The following is a 9919-nucleotide window of genomic DNA, read 5'->3' as shown; positions in this document are numbered from 1 at the left end:
ACGGTCGATTAATTGATTTCCGCGGAGAGGAGGTTACTGTTAGATTGCACGTACGAAGACGATAACGTGAGATGCTCGTGCTGAATGAGCAAGAGCGAGACACAAATTGCAACAAAAAGATCACAACAATCAAAAAGACAGCAATCAAGAATATCCAATTGCTTGGTAAAAAGAAACTTACTCCGTCAAACGTTGCATATTTGAGATCACTGGGATTCACCGTACAAAATTTCTGAGATGTCTGATATTCTAAACATTGGAGGTGACCCGATCTTTGACGATAGCATTGTCAAGATTGAAACTCACTCGTATAATCCATACGCTAACACTACGTTTGGACATAGTGATGAAATAAAGATACCTAAACAACAACAGGATTTATACACATTGCCGTGCGAAAGTTTTCTCTATGTCGAAGGAAGATTAGTGAAGAAAAAAAAATGATGATGATGACGATGATGCATCAAAAATAAAACTTGGAAATAATTGTGTAGCGTTCATGTTTGATGAAATTCGATATGTGTTACCGCGGCTAACTTTGAAATAGCGTGGAAAACGCTGGTGTCACGCTACGATAATACGCGACGGCTCGTCGAAGTACACGCATCCGCGCTCTTCAATCTTCCGACGGTCGATCGCGAGTCCGCGCTCGAATTGAACGAACTTCGTGACAGAGCCAATCGGTCAATCGCGTCACTGAGAAACTTGAATCAATCTAATGACGAAATACTCAGCGACTTGCTAGTGTACAGCGTGACTCAACGACTAGATCACGCAACGCGGAAGGCGTGGCGGCTTAAAACGGGCGACGACGCTAGCGTTCCGACATACAAAGCCCTCGAAAGTTCCTTGAAACGCGTGTTCGCGCTCTTGAGGAATTGTCCCCTCAAAGTTCTTCGAAGAACGCACGTGTAGCCAGAGTATCGAGCGCGTCCGCAACCGCTTCGAGTCCAGCGTGCCCCCTCTGTGCCGCTTCTCATTTCATTAATCGGTGTCCGCAATTTTTAAAAAAGACGCCGACTCAAAGAATGGAAATCGTTAAACAAGCAAACAGATGCCTGAACTGCTTGAGTTACAAACACGCTGCTCAAGCGTGTCCAAGCCGATATTCATGCCGTACATGCCACAATAGACATCATTCCATGCTTCACAATAACTCGGCCTCTTCTTCCGCAAATGCGACTAGTTTAAGTTTAACGACCACCTCAGATGTCCCCGCCGAAAATAAAACCAACGAGCACGTTTCCGTTCTATGCTCAACCCTGCCGTTCGCTGCGCGAAAGCGCGTATTGCTCGCGACCGCGCGCGTCAATGTAATATCTCCGGCGAATCGCAAACTCGCGGTACGAGCACTCCTTGATCAAGGCTCCGAAATCACATTCATAAGCAAACGTCTCACGCAAGCGCTACGTTTGCGTCGCTGGAGTCGTTCCGCAGCCTCGGGAGGCCCCGAAACGACTCCAGACCCATACGGGAAATTCCTCACTCTACTATGGGTTAGATTTTCTAGCCTTTTTCTTTTTTGGCATCGACAACTCACAGGACTTTACGATGGTGTCCTGGAGCGCCTCTGCCATTTCGTCTACGTTTATTGCAGAGTTTAGTTCCAGGCCCTCAAGTTTCAATTTTGATTGATCGACTAGGATTTCTGAGAATTGTTCCCAATTAGCTCGGCGTGTGTTGAATCTAGGTTCCAACTTCTTGATCATTGCTTTTCGCTTTTGGCACTCTCAGCCTAATGTCCACCGAGTTATGATCACTGGTTGTCCAGTTATTTCTTACCTTCCATTCACCAAGGAACTGGCTCATGGCTGGAGAGGCAAGGGTCACATCAATATATGATGCTCCCCTCGCCGTTCTGTAGGTGGGGCCCTGACCAATGTTATTTATGACTACCATTCCATATGCACTAATGAGGTCTACAAGTTTGGGCCCCTTTGTGTCTATTTCTTGGGGTCCCCATAGGGATGATCGTGCGTTGGAGTCTATTGTGACTAGTAGCCTGTTCCCCTTTAGTGTTAGAAGCACTTTTTCGAGGTGGTTCAGGTGCTCCTCGATTTTGTCACTGTATTGAAAGTAACATGATGCAACATAAAAGGATAAGCCGGGAGTTTGCACTTCCGCACACTCGCAGTGGGTCGTGCTTAGCTGCAAAACGTATAGCATCTGAGTTTCAGGGCCGCTGATTGCCACCATTGCCCATGGGCGTTGTGAACGCACAACATGCACTTTAAAACTAGTTCCTAGTCTATAGAAGGTGTGGCTCGCATCCTGCTTTCTGACGTATGGCTCTTGTAGTAGCAAAATATCGATCAGTTTTTTGGACACAAGTTGACGCACTTCGCCCGTTACTGCAGCTGACCTCGCCATGTTCAGCTGCAGCACTCTATCATCCATAGTGTTTTTGTGTTCTACGGGGCATATAGGAGCACTTAAAGATGCATTGGTTAATTTGTCTGTTGCTGATGTGTCTGATGTTAGTTCAGCTGTCTCTTTTGTCGGAGTGTGGGGTTTTGAGGAGGTTTTGACTCCTGACTGCATTGATTGCGACATATTGCATCTATCTAAAATTATTCCTAGGATTTTTCTGCATAGGTTAACCTTTTGATTTGTGTTACCACATTTGTGTTTAACTTCTTCTTGCATGTTGTCGGCCCATTGCACTTTTTGAGGTTGTTTTGAATGGTTTGGGACCTTGTGAACGTTGGTCTATTTGGTCCAAATGCACTGTTTCTCCTATTTGTATATGGGTGATAGCGCTCCAGCCTGATGCTAACAGCGCGTAGTTTGCGTTCATAGTTGTTTGGCGATTTGTACTCGTGTTTATTTGGTGCCATAATTATTTTTCTGCGTCCTATTTGCTCATCGCATATTTCAAGGGCGACTCGAACAGTTCTGAGGTTTGTGACTGTTTGTACGGACCCAACGTTTCCCTTTTTTGTGTATGGGTGGTAACGCTTTAGCTTGGCGCTGTTAACGCTAAGTTCGCATTCGAGGTTATTTGGTGGTTTGTATTTGTGATTGTTTAGTTCTATGCGTTAGATGTTATATGGTGGAAAGAGTGGTCCGGCAACGCAAAGCCACCTGTGCGTTGCGAAGCCTGCAACTCCGGGGGGGCGGCAGGTACCTCGGAGCAGTCGCTTGGGACTGGTACGTATTCCCACCTGCCATGCATCTCATCGTTGCCCATTATAACTTAAGATTAAGGGGGCATTGTTTATAGATTTAGCCTTCCTTGCAACCCAGGCGGTGAAGCCCAGGGGCTTCCGGTCCCCAGAGACATGATCTAAGGATTATGGTATTGGGCCCGAGAACTGAATCTTGGGACTATGTACACCAAAGCGTACAGAGCACTTTTAGCACCCCTAACCGAGGACGTGTGGTGAGCCCTCTCACCGCGACAAGGTAGTGCTTCTTCTTCTTTTTTTTGTAACGGAGAGGAAATGCGTTAGCGCATACCCGAGGCCCCGGAGGAAGCCTGATGGTTATGTGGGGCTCTTCCACGCCGACGACGTGTCGGCGGGGACATACTCACTAAAATCTCTCCGGGTGTCCTGCCCTGGTCCATGACTGGGGGGCTCCGGGAACGCGTGCAGCATACTTCCAGAGCCCCCCAGACTCGGTCGGCCTGGGCCAACTCGGCGCGCCAGGTGCGTCCTGATGATGGACGCACATGGCAGGGCTTAGGGCCTATTCTGCCCGGAGGAGGGGGACACCATCCCCCCCGCCTCTTCCCCTGGTGTTTCGGGGGTAAAGCCCGGGGTATCCGGCCCCCGCCGTAACCCCGGGCCTCTTCGCGCCGCGCTGACGGCGGCGCGGTCCTCTCTACTACCCTGGGGGGGGGAGAGAAGATCCTTCCTTCTCCCCCCACCCGGCGAGGCAATGGGGGGAGCGAATCCGCGTTATACCGCAGGGTCACTCCCCCCAGACCGTCAGGTCGTATCTGCCTCGCCGGGCTCACCACCAATGTGAGGGGCTCTCCTCCCGCGGTTGCGCGTGGCGAAAGCGGGGCCGTCAGCCGCAGGGGAGGAGGGGCGCCTCCTCTCAATATTGGCGCTATCGCTCCCCTCTTCCTCAATTGTGGAGAGGAAGGGGGCAACAGCTACTGATCGCCCACCTCCACGCCGCCTTTTGGCAGACGGGCCACGAGGGCCCGGGGGGCGGGGGGCAGGCCTTCTTTTACGGGGAGGCCGAGGGGGGGCCAAGGTGGGTCATGGCCCCCGTCCCCACTGTCCCTATCACCGTTATCTTCGCCGGGGGGTATACGTCCCCCCGGCCACCTCTCCCTTATTAACTCGGCCTCCTCCTTCTGCCGCATTACTTGCTCGCAGAAGGAGGAGACCGCGATCCATGCTCTCTCCCTGCTGACCATCTGGCTAATGATGGCCCGCAGGGAGAGGTCCTCACCTATTTCTTCTCGCAGGACTCCGCGCAGCTCTTCCCACGCTGGACAGTCTTCCAGCGTGTGCTGCGCGGAGTCCCGGTCAGCCTCACAACAGTGACACTGCGTCGTCGGCTCTTTGCGTATCCTGCACAGGTACTCACCGAAGCAGCCATGCCCAGTGAGCACCTGTGTCGTCAAGTAGGACAAGCCGCCCCAAGGGCGGCCCACCCATTCGTCCAAGTGGGGTAAGACGGCCTCCAAGATCCGAGATCCTGCCGCCGGCGGGTCATTGGCGAGGCTCTCGCCAAGCCCTCATGGCCCGCCGGCGTGCTCTTTCCCGTAATAACGCGGCGACCCTGGGGGTAACCACTCCCCCTTGCAGGCGGACGGCCTTCGTTCTGGCGTATGACCAAGCCAGAGCGTCGGCCGTGAATTCCGCCGGGGGGAGCCTCGCCAGTACCAGGGTCGCCGCGCTAGGGGCGGTGCGGTACGCGCGCACTATCCTTCGTGCCAGCCGCTGCTGCACAACGTGCAGCACGTCCCGTATGTGGCGGCTGACCAGCGCCTCGCAGAACCAGACTGGGGCTCCATACAGGGTCCCAGCCATGATCGCGTAGGCGTACGCGCGCCTCGCACCGACTCTCGGACCTCGGAAGTTGGGCATCAACCCCAGGAGGGCATCCGTCTTTTCGCCCAATCGCTGGGCCAATTTGTCGAAGTGCTCGACAAAGGCCCAGCGACCGTCCAATTGCAACCCCAAACATTTTAGGGTTGCCCCCACTCGAACCCGGGTGTTGTCCACCCTGACGAAGGCCCGGGGCAGTACACGGGAAGAGCCATTATGGAAAAAGATGGCTTCCGTCTTCTCCGGGGACATCCTCATGCCCAGGCTCTTGATGGAGCCGACGACACAGTTCACCGCCCAATTGCCCATGGCAATCGCCATCACCCAGGAGGCTCCCCGGGCTACCACGAACGTGTCATCCGCATAACCGACGACGTGGCAGCCAGAGGGGAGGGCTGCACGGAGCACTTTGTTGTATGTGGCGTTCCACAGCAGGGGGCCCAGCACGGACCCCTGCGGAACGCCACACGATATGTCCCTCTGCTGCTGGAGTCCGGTTTTGTCCCGGAACTCCAGAACCCTGTCCCGGAAGTAGTCCCGAACAATGGAGACAAGGTAGGGCGGCAGGCGAAAATGTTCGCCGTGCGCCGCCACCACCTCGCCCCACGGGATGCTCTTAAAGGCGTTGGCGATGCCCAAGGATATCGCCAACGACACCTCCCCGTCCCCCGTGATGGATTCCGAGTAGGATTGGACCTGCCTTATGGCATCGACGGTCGATCTCGCTTCTCGAAACCCGTATTGTTCGGGGGACAATTCGGGACCATTCCGGGACATAGGCCGGATGATGCGGTTGGCGATGATTCGTTCAAAAATCTTGCCCGCATCATCCAGCATACATAGGGGCCTATACGCGGAGGGACTCTCCGCTAGCTTGCCCACCTTTTTAAGGAGGACAAGCCGGGCCCTCTTCCACCTGCTGGGGAAAGTTCCTTCACGGAGGCACTTCGTGTACGTGACACGAAGTGCCTCCACTATTATCGAAGACGCCCGGGCCCAGACCTTCGCGTGTATTCCGACCGGCCCGGGCGCTTTTTTTCCAGTTATGCGAGCGAAAGCCGCGACCATCTCATGTCTGGACACCTTCAATTCCTCGGTCTATCCTGGGGGAGGGCCGGTCTTCTCCGGAATGTTCCTCCCCCTGGTGGGGAACAATGTGTCCACCACCATTCCGAGGAACTGGGGTCCAGCGTCTCCAAGACTGGGGGTGGAGCCTTTTCGTCACGATTTTGTACGGTCTCCCCCATGGGTCGTGATCTAGTTCGGAGAACAACTCTTCCCAGGTCGCGGCTTTCGCTCACGCTATGGCGGTCCTCAGGGCCTTTCCGGCTTCCCTGAGGATCGCCGCGGCGTTATTCAACGCCTCCTCCATGCCCCGTCGCTTGGCGCGCTTGTGTGCCCACCTGGCGGCCACGGTAGCCCGCCTCAGTTCGGCGAGTTCCGCGGACCACCAATAGGCGGCACGGCGCGCCATCGGTCTGCTGCGGGGCATGGAGGCGTCGCATGCGCGTGACATAGCTTCACAGATGCGCTCCGCCTCCTCCTCGGCTCCGAGGTCAGCTCCTCCCTCCGGCCAAGTGGAGGCGAGGAGACTGACCTCGAGAGCTTTGAGGTCGGGTTTCCTCAAGACCCATTGTTTTTCATCACGTTTGCGGCGGCGTTGCTCACGCACCTCCGCTCACGCGAGGGGGGGGGGGGAACCAGCTCCATGGAGATGAGTCTGTGATCAGACGTCTCTCCCAGGGAGCCGGTCTCCACTTTCCATCCTTTGACCCAATTAAGAGCCCCGGGGGAGGCCCATGTCACATCGACAATGGACTCTCCCCCGGCCCCCATGTAGGTGCTGATCTATCGTTCCGGGTGCTGCACTTCGCCTGGACGTGGCCCGTGGCCAGGCACTGTGGCACTGCAGTCCCCGCGAAGAGAGCAGTAACACACGTCAGCTTGACGAGCCCACCCTTATTCGGGGGGCGGCCAAAACTCCCCTCCACGCCTTGGCGGGCAACGCCCCCAACAGGTGCCCAGCCCGTTGGGAGCCATACGGATTTCCCCACTTTGAGATCGTGGGGGGAGCATCCTCCGATGGCTCCCAGTGCCTCGGCCACCTCGCTGGGGGTGACCGAGTCATCCAGGCCTGTCAAGCGTAGCTCGACCGTCTTACTCGGTCGAGCTATCTTGACATCATCGCGTTCTTTAAGGGCCGCCCTGATACTTTCGGCCAGGGCGTCCGCCTTAGTGCCGTTGTCCACGCCCCTGACCTCCAGAATCAGGGCTCCCGTAATGGCCCTGCGGGGGCGCAGGTTCTCAATCCCAAGGGAGGCGAGGTCGACCTTCTCCGTCGCGTTCTTGAGGACCTGCGCTTACGCTCCCGGGTCGGCGCAGGTGACCGTTACCGCCGCCGCGGTTGGCGGCTTTATCTTGGTCATCTTAACCGACCTTTGGGAGTTGGCTCCGCCTGGGGGTTGTCCCCCGGGTCCACCCTGGCCTCCCCCAAGCCCTCCCCTCTTCTTCTTCGACGATGTCGAAGAAGTTTGGGGAGGGGGGTTCTTTGGGGGTGAAACCGTGAGGACCCTTAACTGCCTTTTGGCGGGGGGGATGTGACCGGACGAACAAATGCTAATTTCCGAATTTTCACTTTTCAGGTTATTTCACCTACCTTTAAGATGAATCCTGCGTGAATTTCACGGTCGCCAGGTAATTTAACCCTGTAATTACCAAGGTGGGATACGTAATTGTCTTTTCTTTCTGTTTCAGGAATCCTCGTACGTGATTGGCCAGGCTCGTCCTTCCTGTCAACGGTCGTCGTGGGATTGATTACGCCGCTGCGTAATGTTCGTCGGTACACAGGTAAGTTTATTTATTTCGTTTTCGTGCACTGAGTTTAATGTTCATGCACTTCTTATTTCAGGTAGTGACATAGGGATGGGACTTATCAATGTCGGTTGCGCAAATCACTTATGCCGATTCACATAATATAATGTTTATTGCACACACATGATAATAAAAGAAAATAAAAGTACAATTGGTCCCTAGTCACTATTACTATTGTTCTTAATGAATGATGTAATCGTTCGCGTCGCGCGCGAGATGATGCAATGTTGCATCATACCATGTATGCCCGGTGGCATAGGTCTGTCTCTGAGCTCGGTCTGTAACCGACTGACTGTCAATATGGCGACGCTTGGCTTCTCTCGTCGAGGCCCCTATTTCGGACGCCGCCATGTATCACTCCGCCAAAATGGCGGTATTACCACACTTCGCAATTTGTGGTGATATAGTATGGCCATCTGTCGGTGTGTCATTGAACCTTGTAGCCAATGGTACCACAACTGGAATTTGTGGTTATTCTTATATTTTTGGTTAATTCTAGCCTTTAGACCTTTCGTATAATAAAATAAACTTATAATTATTACTTTGTTGATGAAAGAGTCTTATAACCTAAATTAATGTATTGTTGTTTGATTATATGTTGTGTCTGCATATATCTTGTATATTAGATTTGTATGAATGGTTATTATGTGTTAATTATGATTTCTTGAAATAAACTAAAGTATGTGGTTAAGCTACAACTAATATTAATATATTATATAGGTTATACATGCTAAATAATGTTTTATAATATTTCTTTGGTTGACTCGGTCGCTTGATCCATTTGCCGTTCCTCTGATGTCCGCTGCGGGGAAAAGCTTGGATACTCGAGTGGGTTTTGATCCTCTGACGAAGCTGACAGTTCCTCTGCTGCGTCGTTGTGATCCTTAGGCGGTTCCTTGGTGTCGGCTGTTATCCCGCTGACAGTTGTGTATTCTGTCATACCCTGATCCGGCTCCTTGCTCGTCTCGGGTTGATTCGGTAGGTTTTCTTTGGTTGTTTCGTCCATTTTCGCGTCCTGTCGTTTTGCTACCAGGGGCTCCTCTTGCCTCGGCAACCTTTTGAGTGTAACCACGGGAAAAATTTCCCGCGGTTGCATCTTTCCCGCCAAATTGTCATCGTATTTCAATATGATGGCAATTTCTGTAGATGGTGGTGTAGGATGGTGTTTCTTAATTATGTATTTGTATGTTGTAGCCTCCTCGCTTATTATTTTTGGTTTCTTTACGAATTTACCTGCTTGGTTCCTTCGTTTAGCCTTAGCTATTTGAGATTTTATCTCGGATTTTACGATTTTTGTCCTTTTGTTGTGGTTATGTTTTTGTATTTTTGGACTTTGTGTAGGTATTATTGTTTGTTCGCTAGTGGTTGATGTGGATTCGTCCGTTACGTTTGGAGAGTCCGGTATTAGTGGTTGCGTTTCTTCTTTATTACCGCTTTGTTTTTTGAGTTCGTATGTTCTTATTGCTGTTTGATTTTTTATGTTGTAGTTTACGGTGCATTCTCTTGCCTCACCGTCTTTAGTCTTTCTAACGTCGGACATGTTTATTACCACGTTTATGTTGTAATAAGGCTGCCCGTTTTCGTCATTGATGACAAATTAGTCGACTAACCTCTGTTTGTGGTTGTCCTCCTCGTAATATTTTTGTATAGTGTTGTTGTATTCGCTTTCCCATTTTTCTTCTTCCGCTAAAATGTTCTCATCGACTTCCTCGTCTTCATGTGTCGGAGATGTATTAGCGATGAACGTTTCCAGTGCTTGGATCCTTTTGCGTTTGTTGTTTATGATTTTTTTCCATGCCTTTCTTCTCTTGGATTCTTCATGAATTTCTTTTTCCCTGATGCACAGTTGTTCGTACCACATCCTGCCGTACGGTGGTTCTAGATCCATATCGTTCATTTTGATAATTGTCTATTGTAGGAGAATAGATATCGGACAAGGATCGAGGGATCGAAGATCGATTGTTATCGGTCGATAATCGTAATGACCTTATATGTTGTCGGAATTTGGAAGAGCGCGAGCGAGCGGGAGTCCGCTGTGA

At 52.1% G+C, this 9919-nt stretch overlaps 1 protein-coding gene across 1 annotated transcript; it reads right to left on the bottom strand.

The window, feature by feature from the left end:
• Positions 1-8475: 8475 nt before the first annotated feature.
• Positions 8476-8911, bottom strand: LOC120360028 (the record flags this gene model as incomplete). The annotated part of the gene is given in 1 exon segment (XM_039459558.1): positions 8476-8911. A coding segment is annotated over 1 exon segment (289 nt), but the record flags the coding sequence as incomplete, so codon positions are not given.
• Positions 8912-9919: the final 1008 nt, after the last annotated feature.

The sequence above is a fragment of the Solenopsis invicta genome, unplaced genomic scaffold (assembly GCF_016802725.1).
Source record: "Solenopsis invicta isolate M01_SB unplaced genomic scaffold, UNIL_Sinv_3.0 scaffold_755, whole genome shotgun sequence".
Taxonomy (NCBI): Eukaryota; Metazoa; Arthropoda; class Insecta; order Hymenoptera; family Formicidae; genus Solenopsis; species Solenopsis invicta.
The sequence above is the reverse complement of the archived record's forward strand: the minus strand, read 5'-3'. Positions and strand labels throughout refer to the sequence as shown.